This window comes from Mesocricetus auratus, unplaced genomic scaffold (genome assembly GCF_017639785.1).
Source record: "Mesocricetus auratus isolate SY011 unplaced genomic scaffold, BCM_Maur_2.0 Super-Scaffold_15014, whole genome shotgun sequence".
Classification (NCBI taxonomy): domain Eukaryota; kingdom Metazoa; phylum Chordata; class Mammalia; order Rodentia; family Cricetidae; genus Mesocricetus; species Mesocricetus auratus.
Genome location: NW_024429186.1, coordinates 43907870 through 43933855, shown reverse-complemented (window position 1 = coordinate 43933855; position 25986 = coordinate 43907870). Strand labels below are relative to the sequence as shown.

The 25986-nt window shown below is 42.1% G+C and overlaps 1 protein-coding gene across 2 annotated transcripts; it reads right to left on the bottom strand.

Annotated features, from left to right (window-relative positions):
• Positions 1–23470: 23470 nt before the first annotated feature.
• LOC101835325 (coiled-coil domain-containing protein 43-like) lies at positions 23471–24142 on the bottom strand. Of its 2 annotated transcripts, XM_013115380.2 has the most exons (2): positions 23721–24142; positions 23493–23658 (listed from the first exon to the last, which is right to left on the bottom strand). In XM_013115380.2, exons 1-2 carry the CDS (start codon positions 24140–24142, stop codon positions 23586–23588), a joined length of 495 nt encoding a protein of 164 aa, XP_012970834.2. In that variant the 3' UTR covers positions 23493–23585. The 2 variants fall into 2 exon arrangements, with proteins under 2 accessions (XP_005072831.2, XP_012970834.2); XM_005072774.4 differs by having other exon boundaries at positions 23471–24142.
• Positions 24143–25986: the final 1844 nt, after the last annotated feature.

Here is a 25986-nt window from a genome sequence, read left to right as displayed (position 1 = left end):
ACTCTTTCATCTAGAGAAAACACAGCTCGCCTTTGCACCCTGATCTCTGGTGCTGCTAATCTTGCACTTTGTTCCCATTATTAAGTAAAATAAAATTTTTTATTATTTGCTTACTTAATCTGTGGATTGCTTTTGTGTGTGTGTGTGTGTGTGTGGGATCAAACCCGGAGTCTTGTACATGCCAGGCAAGTGAGCTAGCAATAAGCTATACTCTCCAGCCTTAGGTTTGGTTTGGTTGAGATGGGGTCTTGCTGTGTAGCTTAGCCCAGTCATAAACTTGGAGCCCTCTGCTTCAGGTTCCTAAATGCTAAGAATATATGTACGCACCAACCACCCCAGCAATGTGGGTGACTTAAACATAAGTTCTGCAGTATTGTGACAACTGATCTCATAACGGAGACTAAGTGGCAAATGGATAGTAGCATATATAGCACATAAACACTAGACACTTTCCCGGATTGATGGAGCTGGACAGCATGAATTTTATCGCGCTGCTCAGAGTGACATACAATTTGAAATATATGCATTGAATATATTGAATATATAATATATTGAATTATCTAGTTTGCACGAAGCCCTGAGTTTTATCCTCATTACCTCAAAAATAAAAAACAAAAATAAATCTATGAATTGCTTATTCATGATGTTTTCTGTTTAATATTTCAACCTCAGTTGACCATGGTTTACTAAAACCACAGAAAGTGGGCCTTATGGCCAACAGAACTGCTACCACCCTGGTTCCGCTGACTAGTGAAGACTCTACCAACTCTTTTATTAAAGATTCTTTGCATATGATGAATGGCTCTTCTCTCTCTGTCTCTCTCTCTCTCTCTGACTCTCTCTGTCTCTCTCTCTCTGTCTCTGTCTGTCTGTCTCTCTCTCTCTCGATTTCTCAAGCTCTTTTTTATTTTTGTCCTTTGTTGTTTTTGTTGTTGTTGAGATATGGTTTTATCATAACCCAGGCTGACCTCAAACTACATATGTAGTCCAGGCTAGCCTTGAACTTATGGTCTTCATGCCTCTACTTCCCAAGTTCTGAATTACAAGCATGCACCACCATGTTCAGGATATGGCTGTGTCTTATACATATGTGCTAAGCATAGTAGTAACATTGCTATATAAATGGGTGCTCTGCTGCATTGTTCAGGGACTAATGCCATGGTGACTGGCGGGGGTCAGTATACATGACCAATGTGCACACAATTTTTAAAAAGAGTATTTTCTATCCACAGTCGATTGAATTTACAGTTGGGAAATCCATAGGTGTGAAGGGCCAGACACACTGACTGACTGTGGAGGCCATTACAGAAATAGTTCTGTGTGCAAACGAAAGATAAGGAGCTCCTGGTGTCATTGTCCATGATGCTTTGCGGTGTCTAACACACTAGAAAGTAAGCAGCACTAGTGTCTAAAGTTGACATACATCAGGTAGACCTCACACTGCTTTTTTAGGATAATGTCTTGTTTGGATAAAGTTGAGGCCCTAGGAAAGCTGGGGCTGGTGTGTTTCCTCATATGACTCACACTCTGGCCCCATTTAGTTTCTGGAAGGCCCCACAAGGAATTTGAAGTAGTTAACTCAGCAACTATGATCAAGGAGATTGGGGAATGGCCACCTTAAACATTCTCAGGAAATTGCTTTCGACAAAATTAACTTATTTCGTATTATTTAGTGTTCCTTAAAACAAAAGGGAAGTAAGCCATGATCTGCACCAAACACATCATTTACTAGTGAGAAAAAACGAGGCTCAGAGAACACAAAGATTTTTTGATGGCGGCAGTGTCCATGGAGGAAAAAAGCATGAAAAAAAAAAGTCACTGATTTCTGATCCAGGTCGTGAAGCAATTCTTTAATTTATGTCCCAGGCAAATTATGACAACCTGATTGCATTAAATGTGAATTGTTACAGCTGACTGCATTCAAAGTCATCTCATCTAGCTGATTGCTGAACAAATTACATCAAGAAAAATCTTTCGTTAATAAATTTGCATTTGCTCTTGGGGGCATTAATGAACAAGTCAGCACTGCCCTCTACTGGATGGCTTGTGTTTACTATTAAATAAGTGAGTCCAAGGCGACAAACAGAATTTTTGATAATTTCTCTTGATGTCAGTGGCACTTACATAGAAACTAGCCAACCAAGCTGAATATACCCCTGTCTGTGCTGTTCATATGCTCAAGGAGAATCACTCTGCTTTAAGAGAGCCTTTGGCTTCCTGGCTCCCAGGATAGCAGCTTTGAAAAATTCAAATATGTTAACAACATGAGAGACAGAAAGACAGATTGACACCTGGAAAAGAGAAAGAGAAAGCAATTAAAGGGAAGTCGTATTAAGTAACCCTTTTTCCACTTTGGTGACTTCAGGAATAAGCTCGATAAACCTCTCCTTGTGACATCACCAGCTGTAGGGCTGGTTATGTGCCTGCTAATCCCAGCACAGGGTTTATGCTTTTCATCGTCTGGAGACAGAATTCCAGCTCTACTGACAGCATTGACTGGTTCTCCTGCTGTACCGATGCTATGTTCCTATCAAGGCAGATTAAACTGTGCCTAGATGGAAGTCAGCTGGCCACCTGTTACACCTGATGTGGGAAAAGCATCAAAACGGACGGACTGAAATATGCTTCAAAGTTTAACGTTCAAGGTAACAAAAATGAACAGTAGCAAAAGAAACTAGTGTATAGCTCTTACAAATCTCCTATTTATTCTTTGGCGATTTCATACATGTATACAATGTATCTTGATCATGCCCTCCTCCAATTCTCCTCCCATTCCTCTGAACACCTCACCTCCTGCATCAAGAAGTTGTCTCTCATATTCATACTGTCTGTCTCTCTATTATCTGTCTGTCTATATCTATTTATCTATCTTTTTCTCTGTCTATCTTTCTGTCCCTCATAAGCCACTAATCCACTTAGTGCTGCCTGGTGGAATATTAACTGATCTCATTGTCTTGATCGTGTGTGGACAACAATACCTGCAGTGAGCTCACTCGTGTCATGGCCAAGCTCTGTCCAGAAGGCCGCCTTCCACAACATTCTTCCCCATCCCCTGGCTCCTACGTTCTTTCTGGCCCCCTCCCTCGATGCTTGCTGAGCCTCTTGGGGGTTAATATAAACATCCCACTTTGAGCTGAGTACCAAGTAATCATTTATTCTAAGCACTCTGATGAGCTGTGAGTCTCTGCATTCTCTGCTACCCACTGCAGAGAGAAGCCTTTCTGGCCAAGGCTGAGAGCCACTCTAACCCACGGGTATAAACATAACTATTTAGAGGATGGTTTGACAGCCTGCCCATTTAAGAAAATGGCAATAGTAATTTCTCTCCCAGGGCTCATGGTCTCTTGAACTATGAGCTTTTGAGAAAGATTACAGTAACAGGCATGGATTCCCTCCTGTGAAGCAAGCCGCAAGTCCAACCAGAAGGTCGTTGGTATCCCCATAACGCCCGTGCTCTGACAGTAGCAGTAGGCACACTAGATAGTTTTATAAGACAAATTGCATAAGTTAGTCTTCCTTTCTGGGCTCAATGCTCTCAGACCAGACTCTGTACCCCTACTCTCTTCTCTCCCCCTAGATCCTGGGAAGAACACGGGCTTTAGTACTAACAGATGGGAATTCACATTCTAGTTATGCTAGTGGATGATCTTCTTACCTATAAGGTAGAGACAGCAGTATGAGATTTACATAATATGGAGAAAATTAAATGAAGTAGAGCATGTATTTTCCTGAACACATATCAGCATATACCAAAACATTGTTTTCTTTCTCTTTCTCTTTCTCTTTCTCTCTAGTCTCCTATGATCACAACTGAGAGTGATTCACGGAAGCCATCATTTCAGAGCAACTCACCTAAAGCACTCTCCTTCTACATCTTTATTTACCTAGGTATTCAAGCCAGAAACAAGAGCTCCAATCCTTCTCCTGTGCACCTCCTACATGCTTGCAAAGCTTTTACTTTGCCCTCAGAACTCAGGTCAGGTGCCTTCTCTGCTAGAGGGAGCCTACATTTCTCCCATCCTCTCCGGTTAAGTTCTTATTCAGCTTACATATTCTTGAAGGATCCCATTTATACTTCTATCTGAGAACTAACCACTGTGGAGTCGTGGCTTATTTCTTTAGGAAAAGAGAAAAGAAAAAAGAAAGTTTACTTTCTGAGCAATGGGTGCAAGTGAAGTGTATAGTATTTTAATTTTTACCTCTAAGTTCTCACATTGCAACAGCTACTTCAAAATGCCAAAAAAATTGATAGTCTAAATGAACAGATGATGGATAGATGATTGGATGGATGGATAGAGGGATATTAAAACTGTTTATCTTATTTTATGTATATGGTTATTTTGCCTGCATGTATGTCTGTGCACCTCCTGCATGCCTGGCATCCAAGGTCAGAATAGGGCATCAGATCCGCTGAAACTATAATTATAGACAGTTGAGAGATGCCATGTAGAAGCTGGGAATCAAACTTGGGTCCTCTGAAAGAGCAGCCAGTGCTCTTAGTAGCCTATATTAGAATATCCAAGATACTAATTCCATTCCCTTCCTCAAGGGACCATGAGCCTTGAGCAGCACACTTAAGAGAGGAAGAGAGAAAGCCCCCATAGACTGACCAGAACCAAACCTCCTCTTTTTTTCCTCACATTGCGATTCCTAGACTCTAGAAGTTACACAAGATTTTCTGAGCAGTGACCTTTACACCGAGGAATGGCTCTGTGTCTCACACTTAGCCTGTTCCAGAAACTCATAATTTGCTTTGCCCCAGGTATATTTACCCCCACATAAAGGGACTAAGAAACTGTATGTTTATTATAGACAGGTAGTTTGGAAATGAACATGTCTAGGTTAGTGTGGCTTGTTTCGTACACAAGGTGTCAGCTGAGCAGCAGATGGGGTCTAAAATTCAATCCGTGCTCCCTGAGCCAGGCTGTATCAACTGCTTTGAGTCTATGTTGCATAAAAACATCACCTGGGGGCTGAGGAGATGGTTCAGTGGATAAAGTGCTTGAAGCATAAGGGAACTGAGTTCGGCCCCCGGCATTCATGCAAAAGATAGTGGTCTGTGCCTGCAATGCCAGCCTTGGGAAGCTGAGACAGGGGAGTCTAGAGGTATTCACCAGACGGAACGACAGACAGACACCTAGCCAACTGGTGAGCTCCAAGTTGAGTGAGGGACCCTGTCTCAAAAAGTATGATAGAAAGTGATAGAAGATACCTGGTGCCAACCTCTGGTCTCTTCATGGACACATGGATATGTGTGCACCACACAGACAAAGAGTAGAAAGAAGAAGGGGGAAAGGGAGGGAGGGAGGGAGGGAAGGGCAGGAGAGAGGGCAGGAAGGAAGGGAGGGAAGGGCAGGAGAGAGGGCAGGAAGGAAGGGAGGGAAGGGCAGGAGAGAGGGCAGGAAGGAAGGGAGGGAAGGAAGGAGGGAGGGAGGGAAGGAGGGAGGAAGGGAAGGGAGGGAGGGAGGGCAGGAAGGAAGGGAGGGAAGGGAGGAGGGAGGAAGGGAAGGAGGAAGGGAGGGAGGGAAGGAAGGGAAGGGCAGGAGACAGGGCAGGAAAGAAGGGAGGGAAGGAGGGAGGGAGGGAGGGGAGGGCAGGAGAGAGGGCAGGAAGGAAGGAGGGAGGGGAGGAAAGAATCTGTTCATTAAACTACTCTAAAAAAGGACTCTACCACCTCATTTGTGCCAAAGCTCCATGTAAACTCACACTGTAACAATAGATATCATTCCCTCGAATTCCACCAATTGGACAACTCTTTCCTGATCTCTAGGAGAAAAATAGAATGGATAGAAGGAAGAACAAAAGCCCCCTCCTCGCTTGGTCTACAGAGTGAGTTCCAGGACAGCCTCCAAAACAATACAGAGAAACCCTGTCTGGATTGGGGGCGGGGAGGAGCTCCCTCCTCAATACTTTTAGAAAACTAGAGGATGACCAGAATGAAATAAGCATTCATGGAAGGCCTGTGTGACAAGCCCTGGACATTTTAACCCAACTTCTCTGTGAAAACTGTGCTTTTCATGTGGGAGTTCTGAAGACTAAGCTAGGGAAGAAGTTGTCCAACCAGAAGTAGTGACACTTTATCCCATCCTCTCAGAGCATCCTCATGTATTTTGTGCATTAGTCAGGGTTTTCTGCAGGAACAGAACTGACAGGACGAATCTACATACTTACAGAAAGGGTGTTCATTAGAATGGCTTGCATTATGTGGTCCTGCTAATCCAACAATGGCTGCCTATAAACGGGAGGTCTAAAAACCCAGTAGTTGTTCAGGTCATGAGGTTGAATGTCTCAACTGGTCTTCAATATACACCAAGATCCTAAAAAAGTAAGCTCTGGCTCTAACGCTAGTGAAAGGGTGGGCTTGTCAGCAAGGATGATAACAAGCAGACACGAGAGAGCTTTCTTCTTCCCTGTCCTTTTACAGGCTGTCAGCAGAAGCTGTGGCCCGCATTCAAGGTGGGTCTTCCCTTTCCTTCCAGCACTCAGCCACAGAGGATCTCCATGAGTTCAAGGTCAACCTGAGCTACAGAGTAAGTTCCAGGACAGCCAGGGCTACACAAAGAAACCCTGTCTCAGAAGGAAGAAAAAAAAGTGAATCTTCCCTCCTCAAGAGATCTGAATTAAAGGTGGATCTTGCCATCTCAAAAGATCCAGAGTGGTTCTTACTGCTTAAAATGATTTAATTAATAGAAATCTCTCACAGGTATACCAGCTATGTGGGTTTCAGTTAATTCCAGTGTAGTCAAGTTTGACAAACAAAAACAACCATCACAGATTGTACCCTTCCAACCTAAAGTCTTACTAGCAGTGACTCATTGTCAGTATCCAGGCATCTGTACTGGCCTGTCCTTGGGGTTCTGACAAGATACACACTCAGCAGCAGCCACTAAGAGCACAACCTGTGCATTTTCACTATGTTCCCTTTTAAAAGGGCCCTGCCCTTGGCCTGGAGACATGGCTCAGCAGTTAAGAGCACTGACTGCTCTTCCAGAGGCCCTGAGTTCAATTCCCAGCCAACCACATGGTGGCTCACAACCACCTTAGATGAGATCTGATGCCCTATGCTGGCATGAAGACAAAAGACAGTATACATAATAAAATCTTAAAAAAATATAGTTGCGTTAAGAAAAAAGAACCCTGCCCACCTTCTCTCTCTCCCTGTCTTTTGTCTCCTGCTGCTCATGTCTCCAGAGGCTAATCTCCCTTCCCTTTCCCCTTTTTATGAACCCTTTCTCAACTTTACAAACAACAAAACAAAACAAAAAAAACCACCTCTGCTTGAACCCTGTTGCCTGGCATCTTTCTCTCATGGGTGCCTCTTAAATTACAACACTTATTCTGAAGGATCCTCAGAACTATAGTCATCTGCATTCAGAAACACCATCAAGGCAAGTTTTTAAAGAGTGTGTTCCAAAAGTCGGTTCCAAGATGAGAGTTCAGAAAATACTTTCTCCTAAGTTATAAGTGAAGAGTAAGTTCTTGAATTAGGTCACAAAATTGTTTTTAGTGTGGCATAGTCCCTTTGGCTTTGAAATTGATCTTCTCTAGTCACTATGTCCTGTTGGGCACCCCTTTAAGCTTAAAAGCTCCAGGGTGAACTATCCATATCTATATAAATAGTCTATAAGACAAACAATGAAATAAAGAATCTGTGCAAAAGTCCTACAACCTCTGAAATTTTCTACTGCATTGTTTTCCAATCTCAATATTATTAATATGTTAGGTCAGATAATTTGTGGTAAGGGGTTGCCCAAATGCATTATAGCACATTTAGTAGCAGTCTGCTAGATGCCAGTAACAGTGTCTATTCACCATCAGTCCTGATTAACTATCAGTATCTCCAGACATTTCCAGTTGTTTTCTGAGAGCCAAAATTATTCTTTTTTTTTCTTTTTTTGGTTTTTTGAGACAGAGTTTCTCTGTATTGTTTTGGAGGCTGTCCTGGAACTTGTTCTGTAGACCAGGCCCAAAATAATTCTTGAGACCTGTGAGTGCCATGGTGTCTGAAAAATGTTCTACATTTATATCGTTGGCAGCTCTTAAAATCTGTTTTGATGAATAAACATACAAGTGTGCAAAAAAAAAGTAAAACCCACTTTAAAACATCATGTGTGCATGTGTGCATGTGTGCCTGTATGTGTGAGTACGCGAATGTGGTGGCTGAGAGGGCCAGAAGAGGTCATTGGATCCCCTGTAGCTGGAGTTAGAGTCACAAGCATTTGTGAGCCACCCAACATGAGCGCTGGGAACTGAACTTGAGTCCTCTACAGAGAGTGTTCACAACTGTTGAGTCGTCTCTCCAACCCCCAACATGTAACATTTAAAAAAATAGAACATAGATTTTCAGGGTTATGAAGAACTATTTTTCTTTTCTTTCTTTCTTCCTCCTCCCCCACCCCCAGGAAATAAAACCAAAACTTTGTGCAAACTTGGCAAGTACTCTACTATGCGCTATAATCCAGCCATGTTTTTCATACTTTTAAAGATTTCATAGCTTGCCAGGTGTCTTAATAGCTCTTCTAATGGGAGGGTATCAAGCGTTGCTTTTCCCAATCTCAGCTAACTCGAGCTGTTTCTCAGAACTGTCTCAGATAGTCTGGGTGGATCTTGATACTGTAGTTTTCAGGTGGTGATTCAATATCGACAATGAGCCCTTTCTTTGTCCATGAACAGAAAAGTGTGGGTGTGCACATAATGAAGCAGTTGTACAGCTGGAAATGGTGACAAGCTCACATCCCTCACCGAGAAAGGGTCATGCCACCTTCACAACTCAGGCCAAGAAAATTCCCATAATTCTAAGTCACAAAGAAAGAGTTCATAGGCCACAAGATATTGTCAGTCTCCTTCTCTAGTATCCCTTCCTCCTCTCGTCTCTATTCAAAGTCCCAAGAGTGATTATTCCTTCACAGGCCATCAAGATCATGCATCTGCCTCCAGGACAAATTCAAGTTTTCTTCTTTTTCAAAATTAAAATCTTTATTCAATCAACATCCAAGTCTCCAATTCATAAGTGAATACAGACATTAGGAGTTCCTGTAGCTCTTTTAATGGGACACAAAGCACATGAGGAAATAGAATTGTCCAAGCATCTTTCTTCCTGGTCCTCTAAATGTTAGAAATTCCCCAAATGAAAGATTAGTTCTTGGGGTTAGCTGCTACCATTAAATTAATCTCTTTACTAATTCACATTTCCCAATACCTACTTTTTTTTTTTTTGTTTTTTGTTTTTTTACGAGACAGGGTTTCTCTGTATTGTTTTGGAGGCTATCAGCCCAGCCCGGCCTCGAACTCACAGAGATCCGCCTGCCTCTGCCTCCCGAGTGCTGGGATTAAAGGCGTGCGCCACCACTGCCAGGCCTAATACCTACATTTTCAAAGGGCGTCATGAGAATCCTGCCCTGCTATTTGCTAAACCATGGCTTTGGGAACCCTCTGCCTCAATCTCTGTTCTATTTCATTGACCCAACAGAAATAGAAGTGCCTACTTCTCAAAGTTTGTATGCAGAATAAAGGAGTTAATATTTGTAACAATAAATAATTAATATTTATAACGTGTCTAGTGCAGAGCAAGCACTATAAAGAAGTATTTGTGAGGCAAAAATCATAAAAATTGGCATGAAACATGAGACCTTTGTCTTATTTTCACAATCAGGCAGAGACTTACAGGAAAGGACAGAAAATGGGCTTTTGTCTCTCCTGAGACCACTTCCTTCTCTCCGTCTTGCTTTTTTTTCCCAGCATCCATTCTGAGTCCTCTTGTGTGTGTTCCTCTGTGGACGGTACTTATTTTTATTAGAACTTTTCTTTAACCTTGAGAATTCCATACACGTGTAAGATGAAGTGTGATCTCATCTGCCCTCCACCCCCACCCCTAGGTCTCTTCTTTCCAGGCTCTAGAGGGATGAAAACAGCTGGCGATGAGTGTGAAGATGCCAGGCTAAGCCTTCTTCCCTGAGTGACCTTTGACTTTCCTCTACAGACTCTGAGAGGCTAAGAAGTCATCAGAATTTGAGGATGCCACTCTCCAGTCCTGAACCCTTGACAGGTTGTATTGTTGTGCTCAAATTCAGAACCCCAGAATCACCAAGAGACCCATTACAATGCAAAAGCAAAGAGTCTTCTGTTGTTCAATGAGTTAGAGCAGGTCTTCTGTTCCTGGGGAACCCCGAGGCAGGGCATTTATTGGGTAGAGCAAGAGGAGTGTCTAGGGGTATGCAACAGTCCCAGGATTAGTGCACTTCCTGACTTGGGTGAGTCCTGCGTTAATTGGTTAACTGGTTGTTATGGCCCTTAGGCCCTCCCAGGGCAGTTGCTATGCTCTGCAGAATCACTGTTGTGCACTTGTGATCTGTAAAGCACAGCCTCCCCAGCTAACTTCTGATTGGTTCCTTGCCACGAGGAGGGCATCTGACCCCTAGTGACCAGGACAGGAGATGCGAGGTCAGGTGAGCACATGTTAGCCTGTCATGACTGCTAAAATGGAGGGGTGGGGGGTGGTCCCTTTAGTTGACCCTCCATGGTCTGCACAACATGTGCCCCTTCGGCAGAGAACTGTACTGCGAACAAAGTAACTCATACCTCTCAGCTAAAAAAAATCTAATTGAAAACCTAGGCAGCCCCAGATATCTTCCAGTCTAGCAGATGCTAGTTGTGGCACTATCTAGAAATGAGTCATTGTGGGGCTGGAGAAATGGCTCAGCGGTTAAGAGCCCTGGTTGCTCTTCCAGAGGACCCTGAGTTTAATTACCTGCACCCACATGGCAGCTGATAAAGGTCTGTAACTCCAGTTCCAGGGGATCGGACACCCTTACGAAGACATACATGTAGGCAAAACACCAACGTACATAAAATAAAAATAAATCATTAGAAATTAGTTAATTCATGTTTTTTTTTAAAGAAAAAGAAATGAGTCCTTGTAAGCCTCCATTAGGAACAGCCTTAATTTCCAGATTTTTTTTAGAAAACTGTTTTACACTGAATAGAAAAACAAGGAAGATGGAATATGTTCTTAATACTGCTTACTTTAGTGGATGTTAATGTTTACTCACTTCTGATATTCCTAAGATTATCCCCTTGTAAGCTGTGGCCTAAATGCATTTAAATTGCCTTTGAGTATCCCAAGCAATCCTTACTACCATGGAAACAGAGCCAAGGATATGCAAGATGACTCCTCTGGGGCATAATTTGGAGCTCTGAATACTTTTGATTGGTTGCTCCCTACTCTGCTGCCCCCTCTCTGGAATGCAATCATGTTGGCTGTATTTATTCTTATTATCCACTGGAGCACACAATTCACCAGTAGCGAAAAGTGCCATTCATCCATCAAAGTCCTTCTGAGCCGTGGGTGTCAACAAGAAGGGCAATTCATGTATGTCAGAAAACACAGGCAGATTGCTCCAGAAGGACTGCGGCATTGCTCAATGATCTGGGAGGTAATCTGCACCTTTGAAAAATATTGTTCGTTGAGAAGGAAAAGAGCAAGGCCTGGTTCATTCACAGGATGCTGCCCGATACCCAGGCTCTTAAGAATGTCCGTGTAGGCCGGGCGGTGGTGGGGCACGCCTTTAATCCCAGCACTCGGGAGGTAGAGGCAGGCGGATTTCTGTAAGTTCGAGGCCAGGCTGGACCGACAGCCTCCAAAACAATACAGAGAAACCCTGTCTCGTAAAAAAAAAAAAAAAAAAAAAAGAATGTCCGTATAGAGCAAATGCAATCATAACAGCAAGACACCAGGACTGACTTTGTCCTGGACAAAACTACCTGGCTAGTTTTTTACTATGCAAATGTCTGTATAGAGTGGGGAACTGACGTAGGTTCACTTTGAGGTCAGTGTGTCTGGAAACTTATGAGTCCTTAGATGAAAGATTGGATACAGAGTAAATATCACTTCCCTTGGCTCTTTATCAGTCTGCAGTGAAGATGGGAGTGTCAAGATCAAGCCTGTCTTTCTTGCTTAAGAAATACCACTGGAGACCTGAGCGTTGACCTCAGTCACTTAAAGGCATAGTGCTACTCTCCTTTCTAAAATTATTAGAGTCTCGAAATGTTCGCAGGCTCAAAGCAAATATTTGTGACTTTGAATTTTTTTATTCTCTCTTTGGAGTTAACTTGAAATTTTCTGGGCACAAATCAACACGTAGGGTCTACTTCTTGTAGACCATAGCATAGCAACGAGAGGAACAAGGGTCAGTGCTGGACAGGTTGAGCCTAGCTGACCTTCACTGTGGACCAGAAAGATCGTAGCTTTGGAAAGATGAAAACACTGACAGCTGAGGTTAATCTTGATAGGATAGAAAAGTTCATGTACAAATCTAAATAATGCATAAATAAATATACTCACAGGCACTTCTCAGAGGAAAATGGGCAAGGAAAATAAAGTGATAGTTTATGCTAATAGCTATGACACTAGCCCATAAAACCTTGGGAGGGGGAATTTGATAATCAGATCAAAATTAAAAGATATTTTACTAACAAAAGCAATTTAATTCTTACTTAATTTTGGCAGTTGTGGAAGGTGCTTGAGCATATACCATTTCTATGGCCACCAGCATTGTTTAAAAACCTTCTTATATTTGAAGACATTCCCAAATTGCGAGCTCCACTTCTTTTGTTGTTAATTGTTTCGTATTTGAGACAGGGTTTCATTATGTAGCCTTGGCTGTCCTGGAACTTGTGTGAGAGCCAAAGTTTTAATTACTATGCCTAAGAGATCCATGAAACAAAAATGCCTCTTATCTGCAAGCCCCTTGCCCAAGGACAGATGGTTCCTGAAATGCAGGAGACTATTGTTTATGGAGATAACAAGCCACATAAACAAATTGGTTTGACCTATCTGCACCAGATGTGTTTGATCACGTGTAGGCGGGAGGTTCACAGGCAGGAACTATGTCAGGATATATGAGTGTCCCTGGTTGGAGCTGATGGGAAATACTTAAAGCCGCTGTAAACCCTGCCTCCAGGCAATCTTCTGGAAACCTGGAGATGGAGCTGACCAGAGCCCATCCACCTGGCCAGAATTTAGTTAAAGCTTGCTTCAGATTCTTGATTGGTGAGATCTTGTTATGTACACCCAGCCAGCCTTGAACTCAGAAATCTGCCTGTCTCTGCCTTCAGAATGTTGGGATTAAAGAAATACACCACCATGCCCATTGAGCCCTGCTTTAAAAAAAATATATATATATATATGTATATATATACATATGTATATGTGTATATATATATATAATTTCCAGTGTCTCCTTAGCAACAGAGTTGCAGGCATGTAACGTAGGCTTCATGGGTTGCAAATGACCAGTTTAGACTTCATTATCAATGAGGGCAATCAGAGAATGCAGATGCTGCACAGAATTCACTTGCTTGTGAAAATGTGAGCCTAGAGGGTAGCCAGGACCCAGATTCAGCAGATAGGTGATGGTGGAGTCTCCTGATGACAATAGTCTTCTCTGGAGTAGTGCCATATGGTGACATGGGCATCCTCATGGTTGTAGTCTTCAGACCTCTGCCGGCACCAGTACAGTCCTTAGTGTACAAGTGAGGACACCAATAAATACAGTATTGTTCATTTTACATCTTTGATGGGAATACAAATTAATACATAAGATTTTAATGTATTATAACTGAAGTATAATTACATCACTCCCCCAACACTTCCCCACCTCCAGCCCTTCCCAGGTACTTTCCCGCAAACACTTTCTTTGTCCCCCTCCCCTACTCTCAAGTCAATAGCCTTTTATTATTATTATTATTGTTGTTGTTGTTTACACACATGTATTTACATATGTGTGGACATAAATATGTAAATGCAGCCTGCTGAATCTGTTTTTGCTGTTTGTGTGTATGTGGTTTCAGGGCTGATCATTCTGCAGTGGACAACCAATAAGCGGGCATCCCTGGGAAACGCTAATTCCCCCTCTCCCACTCCTCATTAATTGCCTGTAGGTCTTGGTCTAGGGAAAGGACCCCAGGAAGCTGTCCCCTTCCCACAGTAACATGTGCGTTGATACTGCCATTGCTTCAGTCTTGTTTATGTAACCGTTTCTAGAAAAGACTATTTCATAGCAGGCTCTTGGAATCCTGGCTTTTATATTCTTTCTACCCAGAGACACCAGTGTAGGAGTTGGGATGCAGATGCTGCAACTTTTTTTAAATGCTTTAGTATTATATACCATGATCCAGGGGGGAAATATTTTTAACTTACCAAACCTTATACGACTGATGCCAAGAAAAGGAAAAGAATTCTGCAAAGGAAACAGTGTAAGGAAGGGAAATGATGTATGGATAAACGTGAGATTAATTTTCAATGGTTTAGCAACAGCCTGAGGGCACACTAAGAGATCAGTGCGTCACTACTGGCACACAATTGCAGTCCAAGGGGTACCAGTCTTTCTAGGTGACAAGAGTTTGGAGTAGTCTTTTGTAAAAGAGGGTTCTGGGGGAGGACAGCTGCATTTAGAGTGACTACTCCTCATGTGTGTGTGCACATACATGTGGACGTGTGTAGGTGAGTGTGCATGCAACGTATGGGCACGTATGTACCAGCAAATATATACAGAATGCTTATAATAATATCTAAAACCAAACACAACTTAAGGATGCAGTAACGGCTGTGCTATCAGGTGTACTCGTAACTTTTCTTGTTGCTGTGACAAAATACCTGGCTAACCCCACTTAAGGGCCTGTGAGATGTCTCAGTGGAGCAGGCCACTTGAGTTCCAGAATCCAGGAAAAGGGAGAAGAGAACCCATTCCACAAACTCGTCCCCTGGCCTCCTCAGATGTGCTATTGTGTGGGCTCACACACAGTTTGGTTTTTCTGCTTGTTTTGTTTTGTTTTGTTTTTTGTTTTTTAAGCAACTTAAGTATGAGAGTTCATTTTGGCTCATGGTGTAAGGCTGCAGTCCTCCTGACAGGAAATCATGGCTAGCATACTCTTTTTTTTTTTTTTTTTTGGTTTTTCGAGACAGGGTTTCTCGAACTAGCTCTTGTAGACCAGGCTGGCCTCGAACTCACAGAGATCCCCAGACCTCTGTCTCCGGAGTGCTGGGATTAAAGGCGTGAGCCACCACCTCCACCTCCTGGTTCCATAAGGTTGGCTGTGGGGCATTTCCTTAATTCATGGTTGATGTGGGAGGGCCCAGCCCTCTAGGAGTGGTGCCACCCTGGGAAGATGGACGTGAAGACAAGCCAATAAGCAACACCCCTACACAACCTGCATCAGTTCCTGACCCTAGGTTGTAGCCTCAAAATCCTGCCTCAGTCTCCCTCAGTGATGAACTGTGAGGAGAACATGCAAACCTTTCAATAAATCCTTTCCTCTACAACTGCCTTTAGTCATGGTGCTCATCACAACAACAGAAGACACCTTTTGCTTTTATGTCACATATAATAGTATAACACATTATACTTATAATGCATATAAAGTAATTATGATATATAACAATCTAAATTCCCTCATGAGAGAAGAGCCTGTGACATTTCCCTGAGTCTGGCTTATTTCACTTAACATGATAATGTTCAGTTTTGATCAATTTTTCTAAAGATTATGAACTTTCATTGCTGACTGTAAGTCCACTGTTATGTGCACCATATTTTCTTAACAATTCATCTGTTATGAACAACCACTCTGATTCTATAACTTGGAAATTATAAATATTGCAGCAAAGAAAATGATGTCCCAGTGGTATATTGATTCACTTTCCCTTGGGTAAATACCCAGGTGTAGTATAGCTGGAGTTTTCTGAGACACAACTTGTGTTAGTCACTGTTCTAGTACTATGAAGAGACGCTATGACCAAGGCAACTTTTTATCAATAAATAAATAAATAAAGCATTAAATTGGGGCTTGCTAACAGTTTCAGAGGCTTAGTCCGTTATCGTCATGGGTGATGCATGGCACAACACAGGCAGATGCGGTGCTGGAGAAGGAGCTGAGAGTTCTACATCTGAGCAAAGGCAGCAGGGAGAGAGGAAGAACTGAACCTAGCAGGGGCTTTTGAGACTTCAAAACCCACTTCCCCAAATGAGGCCACACCTACTCCAACAAGGCCACACCTCCTAATCCTTCTCAAATAGTGCCACTCCCTGATGACTAAGCATTCAAATATATGCCTGTAAGGCAGCTATTCTTTCTTTTTTTTCTTATTTTTTTATTTACATTAGAAACAATCTTATTTTACATATCAATCCTAGTTCCCTTTCCCTTCCATCCTCCCAAGGACCAGCTTCACCCCCCATCCCATCCCCCTTCAAGGCAGCAATTCTTATTCAAACTACCACACAACTCCATGCCAACTTCCACAACTGATGGATTAATTTGCCTTCACACAATACTGAATAAGCTCCCTGCCTCCTTAGAAACAGTTGTTTTCTTGATGTTGATGCTATTCTGTTGGCGGGAGACAGGATCTCAATGAATTTTGATTTGCATTTCCTTAACGCCTATTTACATTTCCATGTTGTCTCTACATTTAACCTTTATCCCATTATAAGTCACTTTATTGTGATTGTTGTGTGATATTTTGTTTGCGTTCTGACAAATAAAGCTTGCTTGGAATCAGAGGGTGGGGCTAGCCACTAGTTAACCATAGAGGTTTGGAGGACTGTAGACAGAGAGACAGGAAGTGATAAGGTGGGTGAAGAGAATTTAGTCAGAGAATTGAGAGAGGTAAGAAGTCTCTTGTGGCTGCTGCTCTGCTCTGATCTTTCAGATTTTACCCCAATATCTGACTCTGGGTTTTTATTGATTAAGATTAATTAGATCCATGCTTCATATGATATGACCCAGGCATGGTGACGCATGCCTTTAATCCCAGCACTCCGAAGGTAGAGGCAGGTGGATCTCTGTGAGTCTGAGGCCAGCCTGGTCTACAGAGTGAGTTCTAGGACAGTCAGGGTTACACAGAGAAGCACTAAAGACCAAAATCAAGCAAACAAAAGGTAGATCTCACAGTTTTTCTTAACTGATCAGCATTTGTTTTACTATTTTATTGAGTAGTTCAACTTTTCTCAAATTTTAAGAGTCATTCTTATCAGATACTAGATTCTTGTGAACAGGGGTAGGGGTGAAAATGGGGGGCTGGGGGGTGTGCTCTCAGACACTCCAGTTTGTTTCATTGTTTAGTTTATTTTGTAGCTGTTTCATCTTATCTTATTGACTATGCTAATGCATCTTATTGATTATGCTGATTCATATTATTGATTGTGCTGATTAGTTGTACTATATTGTAATGGCAAAAAAAAGTCTTTCATTTTTCTATGTTTTCCTAACTTTTCTCACCAATTTATCTGAACTATCCCCCCCCCCCCCCAGTTTTGCTAACTGCTAGTAAAGGGGATGTCTAGAGAGCCTACTTCCTCTCTGGCACTGTTCCTAGTCATTTATCCATGTCAATTCATATAATGCTAGCAGTAATGTCATAAGGTAGATACCTTTATGGTCCATACTTTACATGAGATGAAATCGAGGCATAAAGATCAACTTGTCCAAGGTCACCTAGTTAGCAGGTGGCTCAGTTAACAATAATATGTAATGCACATAGTAAGCCCAGAGAGTATGATCAAGAATTCACACTCAGGCCAATATTATCTTGATTTTCTTTTGCTTTAAATTGGAGCTAGTACAGTGTAATAAGTCTTTGAGGTTCTACAATGACTAAAATGCTACTCAAATCAGCTTCATACTCACATCCTATAGCAACGTACTTGACCTTCCCAAGTTTTTCATCACTATAATGAAATACCCAAACAAGCTACTTTGTAAAGAAAAGGAATCTATTTGAGCTCTTGTTCTAGAGGTTCAAGGCTAGGTTACTGCATCTCATATTGGCATTACTGAGAAAGTCCTCAAGATTCTTCAAGGCATCATGTGACACGAAATAGTGAATGCTCATGTGCAGTGTGCATGTACATTCATGTGCAGGTGTGTGTACATATGTGTATGTTGGTTTTTTTCCCTCTATGTGTGCATGCGCATGCACATACACACATTGATATATATGTATATGTACCAATAGATATTCAGTCATGGAGTCCCATCCATGTGACCTATCCCATTCACCTCCCAAATATCTGATCTTTAAATACCATAGGCTAAGTTTCCACCCTCTTAATAACCTCTCAATGGTGTTAACTTGCAATACATGAATCTGTGGACGTGGAAAACACACTCAAAGCACATCAAACCAAATTAATAATAAAGAATGGAAGTATCTTTATAGAACCAAGTAGTGGTAATGGTGTTGACTCCCATTAAAGAAAGTAGGGTAGGGCAACAGGGAAGCCAGACTTGTACTCCTTGTTTGCTGCTGACTAGCTCCTCCATCCCAAGCATCTTCCCAGCTGCTCTGCAGCACTGGATACAAGTCCATAGCTCAAAGTCCCTTTTCCTAGGTTCCCTCCAAGGAGTGACCAAGCCTGGTGACATTCTATATATCAGACTACAGATTATCCACAGTATTGTGTGAGTTTTAATTTCTCCTGGCCAAGACATTAGCTCTACCATGATTGGAGTTGTCACAGTCAACAGCAAATGGGAATTACAAAGTTATGCTATTCGGCAGCCTAGACAGGGGAGACTATGAGAAGAGGTTGTATATGATGAAAGACCACAGAGACAAAAAAGGAAGGGAGGGAGGGAGAGAGAGAGGGAGAGAGAGAGGGAGGCAGGAAGGGAGGGAGTAAAAGAGAAACAAAAACCAATATATAGTAGCTCAAGAATATCAGGAAGAAGAGGATGATAACAAGAGACTCTGAGAGGAGGAAGCCCATTCTACAGAGGGCCCATGGAGGTGTGTCTCTCTCGTATGAAGGTTAATCTGGCTGCTAACTTGATCATACAGGGACCAGCCAAGAGGTATGCTGCTTTTGTTAATGTTACTATAGCTGTGATGAAACAGCTTGAGGAAGGAAGGCTTTATTTGACTTACACTTCCATATCTTTGCTCATCACTGAAGGGAGTCAGAACCCAGACTCAAACAGGGCAGGAGCCTGGAGGCAGGAGCTCACGCAAAGGCCATGGAGGGGTGCTGTTTCTGGGATTGCTCCCCCTAGCTTGCTTAACCTGTTTTCTTATAGAACTCAGGGGTAGCCCCACCCACTGCACTGGACCCTCCCCCATCAATTACTACTAATAAAATGCACTACAGGCGTGCCTGCGGCCGGCTCTTATGGAGGCATTTTCTCACTTGAGGCTCCCTCCTCTCAGATGACTCTAGCTTGTGTCAAGTTGACATAAAACTAACCAGCACACAGGCCGGCTCTAAACTGGTCTGTAAAAGTAATCCCTAGAAGGACTAACTGAAGAGGAGAGACCCTCTCTGAAACTGGGCAGCACCTTCCAGCTACAGCCCAGATGTGAAGAGGTCTGGGGAGATAGCAAGGCTGTGATAGCATGTTTACCTTCTGTCTCTGATGGTGAGTGCATAAACCTTGTTGACCCGCTACTGCACCACACCTCACTGCCTTCTAAACACAACTTCCTCCTAACATCGCCTGAAGAACCTCAGTTCTCTAGGAATCACCCAAGACTTCAGCAGTGCTGGAACTGCTGCATCGTCCAACCTCACAAATTGGGCAGATACTGAGTTCTCAGCCTTCCCGGCATGCAAGTAGCCATTGTTGGACAACCCTACCTGAGCCACGTAAATCAATGTAATAAACCCCTTTTGATTCTGTTTCTCTTTAAAAAAAAAAAAAAAAAGGAAGGAAGGAAGGAAGAAAGAAAGGAAGGAAGGAAGGAAGGAAATAAAAACAAACCCTGACACCCAGTCTCGTGCACAGCGTAGCTGAACATTCTAGAATTGGGCCTATCTTTTAGAGGCAGAAAAATGTGGGAGATATGGAGGTCTTTCTGGTCACAGGTATGCACCATGGGAGCCAGGAATGTTAGACACAAAGGGAGGGATGTATAATCTGTTTTCTGCCAAGTTGGCTGGGAATGAACATGGTCAATAGCCTGGTGACTTTGTGCTATCTGAGACCACACCAGATCCTCCCCCTGCTTATCACGAGCTTGTCAATCTATAGAATATAGGACAATACAAAGAGTTTTGAAGTAGTCATGTCTTAAGTTTTATTGTGAGCATGGGATTGAGTTAGTACCAGGAAATTTTTCAGATTATGTTGTGCTTAAATATGCATAAACTAAACTACTTGGGGCCAGACTCTGGAAGTTTGACCCCCACACTGGCTACTTAGTCATATTGAACTGAATTACCTTCTCAGCTTGTACAGATTGTAATTCCACTGGTCATGGTGGTCGCAGAGACCCTCACAGGCAAAGACTGTGAAGAGTGTCCCTCTCCTTAACTTTCACCCTTTTTATCTGAAATTTACTGGAAAACACAATTGGAAGGCTAGATAATGACATACACGAATGCATATGAAGCATTGTAAAGGTAGATGACATTTAAATTTTTCCTCAAATCATCAGGCTTGCAAATGTCAACGTAATCTATTGAACACCATGTCTCCACAAACTCCCACTCATTATTCACTGTGATGCTGATCTTGAGTTCCAAAGCAGGGGAAGAAAAGGGCAAGCTCTTAATCACCGTTTCTATAGGATGTATCTTTTTTTTTTTTTGTAAATTCCACAATTTTTTTGTTTTTGTTTTATGGGTGTGTGAGTTGAATAGTTTCAATTTTTTTATTTTAAAAATAACAACTACTGTGGGGCGGTGGTGGCGCACGGCTTTAATCCCAGCACTAGGGAGGCAGAGGCAGGCGGATCTCTGTGAGTTCGAGGCCGGGCTGGACCAACAGCCTCCAAAACAATACAGAGAAACCCTGTCTCATAAAAAAAAAAAGTAATGACTACTAAGCCAGGCATTGGTGGCAAATGCCTTTAATCCCAGCACTCGGGAGGCAGAGGTAGACTGATCTCTGTGAGTTCGAGGCCAGCCTGGTCTACAGAGCGAGTTCCAGGACAGCCTCCAAAGATACAGAGAAACGCTATCTCCAAAAACCAAAAAAAAAAAAAAAAAAAAAAAAAAAAAGTAACAGCTACTATATTAGTTGGGACTCTCTAGAGAAACAGACTAATAGCGTGAATATATATACATAAAATGTATTAAATCAGCTTATATCTAAATAATAACATCTCATAACTGAAAAATTTAGGAGGCTGAAGTATGAGGATTGCCGAGAATTCAGGCTAACTTGAGTTACAAAGAAAGATCTATATCATTAAAGAAAAGGAGAAGGGGGAGGGAGGGAGGAAGGGAGGGGAGAGGGAGGGAGGGAGGGAGGGAAGAGTGGGGAGAGAACTCACTGGGTAAAGCACTTGTTGTGAAATGTGGAAACCTGAGTTCAAGTCTGCAGAACACATGTAAATGCTGGGTGTGGTAGCACACATCTGTAATCCCATAGCTCTTATGATTAGATGGGAAATGGAGACAGGAGACTCCCTGGAAACTTATGGATCAGTGTTCACAGTGACAAACAGTGAAAAACCTTACCTTAAATGAAATAGAAGGACTGACACCCAAGTTTGTTCTCTGCTACATTTCATAACTTGTAACATTTTCAAACATGAATGTATACACGCATGTATGTTCACACATTATACATACACACATATCATACACACACACACAATTTATTAAATCACTTATTTTTTGGATTTTTTTCTGAATTAAATAGTTTATTTAAAAAAAGAAAAGGGTGGTTATTTTCGCAGTAACATAGTTGTAGGATAAAGAGGCAGCACTGTCTCCTTTCATTAACCACGTTTGCTTTTTCTTTTGCACACAGATAGCTAATGATACAAAAACAAGTCAGAAGACTTTCTCCAAATACTAGTAAATACTAAGTTTTACAGGCCACATATGGTCACAGTCATGAATGTCTTTTTAAAATTAAAAAAAAAATTAGTTTGTCCTATACAAAAAAAAAAAAAAGTACTGGGCTAAACTTGGCTTATGAGTGGTAGTCTTCTAACCCTGGTATAAAATATCTACTGTATTTTGGTAGAGAAATTGTTCTCTTGAGGCTTTTGCCAGCTGTTGCCCAAAGTCAAGTAAAGAAGGACTTTATTTACAGCTGGGTGTGGCTGTGACAGAAGGACTGGAGAGTCTCTGCTCATCCTTGACTCTCCCAGTTTGTCTGCTCTCTCATTTCACAAGTTTGTTAACCAGCAACTCTACATCTTGTGTTAGCAAAATTTCAGGTGTTTCTCTAAAAGAGTAATTCCTTCGGTTTCTCCAAACCAGGAATTATTAGGTCTTTTTTTTTTTTTTTTTTTTTTTTTTTTGGTTTTTACGAGACAGGGTTTCTCTGTATTGTTTTGGAGGTTGTCGGTCCAGCCTGGCCTCGAACTCACAGAGGTCTGCCTGCCTCTGCCTCCCGGGTGCTGGGATTAAAGGCGTGTGCCACCACCGCCACTGCCCGGCGAATTATTAGGTCTTAATACTCATGTTGCAGGTGTGTCCAACATGAGTATAGCTGTAAATTCAGCCTAACACAAAATCATAAACTTACTTTAAGAACATGATTTTTTTTGCAAATTTTAAAAAAAAGTTATGTCACAATATCAAAAGGTTGGACATACCTGCAGAATAAATCAAGATTAAAGAGGGGAATCAAAGGAACTCATGAGTTATTTAGCTAACAATGGTAACCTTATATCCCAAATTGACACATACTTTTTTTTTTTTTTTTTTTTTTTTTGGTTTTTCGAGACAGGGTTTCTCTGTGTTGTTTTGGAGGCTGTCCTGGACACATACTTCTTAAGTCATAAACTACATGAAAAGTATGTAGTTCTCTACTTTAAAAGATACTTGATTCTCCCATAGGTTAAGTTTTTCTTCAGTACTGGGTATCAATCCCAGGGCCTTGTGTGCTAAGCAGGCACTCAACACAGCTACAGTTTGAGCACAGCTCTATCTCACCCCAAATACCATCTTCCACTTTCCTAATCCAATGTCCTATAAAATCTGGATCTAGGCTCTTCATTAGCTATTTCAGCCATAAAATATTGCTACTACAAGCCATAATCCTAAAGCTGAGAAACCGAGTTCAAGGCCAGCCTAGACTGCAAAAGGAGACCCTGTTTCAAAACAAAAACCACTACATTTTGAGGCAAATATTGCCGCAGGAGCAATTTGCACTCCTCCTTTTTTTTTTTTAAATCTCAGAAAGAATGATCATGTTTCCTTCAAGATGTTAGCTTTCTGAATCTGGCTAATTATACAAAGTGAGGGAAGACCTTTTTTAAAAAGTCAGAAGAGCACAGGATTTCAGTACTAAAATAGAAAGGTTACCCTAATTCCAGATCTTTGGTAAAGATACTAACTAGAATTGATTACCCACACCACCAACCTGGCACATTTTGTAGTTTCAAGTGATTGATTCTTTCTGCACATGTAAACGGAGGGAGAAAGCCTTAGGAAATTTTGGGAAATGCATTAGACTTAGTTCTCTTGAATACAGACGCACAATCAATTCACGGGTGGAAGGAACAGAGTGGCCGAGGTTATCGCTTGCGTTCCCTTCTCTGTGTCCGTTTCTGTTCCTTCTCCTTGCGCTCCTGCTTGGCTAGTTTGTCCTTCTCCCTCTGAAGTCTGGCCTGTTCCTTCTTCCTTTGGGACTCATCCCGAAGAGAGTCTCGCTCCAATTTCTGAGCATTTAGAACATCTTCCACGTTGGTGTTTCGGAACAGAGATTTATCAGAACCGATGTTTGTTGTGGAGCAGGCACCCGGATCATCTTTCTCATCCGCTTCGTCTTCTTCGTCTGTCACGTCGGCATACTGGGCCAGCAGGGCTGCTTTCCTCTGCCTCTCCTCTTCAGACACCATCCTGGGCTTCACCACGATCTGTGCCTGCTTCTCAATCAAGGTGGCGATGGCCTGGACATCATCTCCTTTTTCTGCTTTGGGGGTGACAGTCTGCGTTTCTGACCATCGTTCCACAATTTCCTTACAGTGGTCAAGGAGGGAATCTTCTTCCAGGAAAGCAGAGAGGATACTCTGCAGGGCGTCCAGCTTCTCTCCCTCCTCCTCCTCCTGGAGGACACCAAGAATGTAAGAGCCGTACACAGCTCGGTCCACTCCCAGAGCTTCCAACCGTCCGTCCAGCCAGGATCCAAAACTCCCGCCATCACCTTCACCGAGGACTGCCGCGGCCACTTCACTGGGCACCGCCATGCTGGAGACAGGGTCCTGCCAGCGGATTTATTATATATACAGCGTTCTGCCGGAATGTGTCCCTGCATGCCAGAAGAGGGCACCAGATCTCATTACAAATAGTTGTGAACCACCAGTGGTTGCTGGGAATTGAACTCAGGACCCCTTGAAGAGCAGCCAGTGCTCTTAACCTCCGAGACATCTCTCCATCCCAAATCACTTATTTTCTAAACACTGTACTTACTCCAACATCTTGGGGGATTACTTTCATTTTGTAGAGGAAACCAAGGAATACGGAGATAAACATAGCAGACAACAAATGACTGAAAAGTAATGGATGTAGAATTTGAACCCAAGTCTATTAGATTCCAAAGCCCAGGTTCTTAGCCACTTTCCAGTGCTTCTTAATCAGTGTCTGTGATTAATCATTTGCCTTTGAACTAACCATAGTAAAATGTACTTTTTACCTTAAAATTCCAGAAATTATCTTTACTCATCACACCCACATTATGGCAAGTTATAGATCTCTGTGAATAGGTGGTGCTCAATGTTGCTAAGAAAGTGCTATGCCCAAATTAGGTTCTTAATAAATGCTTGTGAATGGATGGATAGATGGATGGATGGATGGATAGACAGAGATGGTCAGATGGATGGACAAATGGATAGATGACTAAGTCAATATATCCACGTATGAATTAATAAATCTAACTATAATCTACATTATTTTAAATTAATCTCCTTAAATAGAGGAACCATCCAATTAACCACTGACGCCATGCCCAGCAGCAGATCCTTGGCACTCACCATGTGGTCATGTAATGTATAGGAAGAATAAGGAAATAAGTAATGGTACTGAAAGCAAAATTATTCTGATGTGTAACATGATAAATAAAAGACCCAGAGACAGCCTGGTCTACAGAGAGAGTTCCAGGACAGCCTCCAAAACAATACAGAGAAACCTTGTCTTGAAAAACCAAAAAAAAAAAAAAAAGACCCAGAGACAGATATTGGAGTTCAGACTTCAAGCTGAAGATTAGAGAAGCAAAGCAGTCAGTCACTAGCTCTTACCTCTATGTCAGCTCAGACCAAAGGGGCTATCCTCAGACTGCTCCCGACTTCACTGCTCCTCGGATTCAGACTGCTATTCTCTCCTCAATGTGGCTAGAGACTAACTCTCAGGCTGAATGCCTCTACCATTTATACTTCCCAAATTCTGGGATTAAAGGCGTGAGCTCTGATTCACTCTCGGGTAGCTCAGAGAGTGATCTTGAACTCAGAGATCCATCTGCCTTTCTCCTGAGTTCTGGGATTAAAGGTGTGTGTCATTACCGCCTGATCGCAATAGCGTGAGACTGACTGTGCTTTCTGAATCCTCAGGCAAGCTTTAATAAGTCATAAATAATATATCAACACTTTGATGATATAATTTGTTTGTTCTTTTTTATTTTCTTTCTTTTTTTTTAGATAGGTTCTTACTAAGTATTCCTGCTAGCCTGAAACTTACTATGTTGACCAGGCTAGCCTCCAATTCAAAAAGATATGCCTGCCTCTGACTCCTGAGTACTGGTATTAAAGGTTAATAGGATTTGAAATAAAATTCATTTCAATATCTTTTTGTGGTGAACCAGCCTACCTCCATCTGAGGCTTATAAACCATCTTATAGTAAACACAAACTAGGCTCGGCCCTCTTTATAATTAAACCTATGTTTCTTAAGGATTGCTGTATGCCCAACTATAATCTTAACTACAAATGGTTCTGTACTATCCGTTCCAGGAAACCATGTCTTTGTTTCAAAAAGTTGTTATTACTACCTATTGTTATGACTTCCTTATTGTGTTGTTATGGCAACCTTGTTATGCCCAC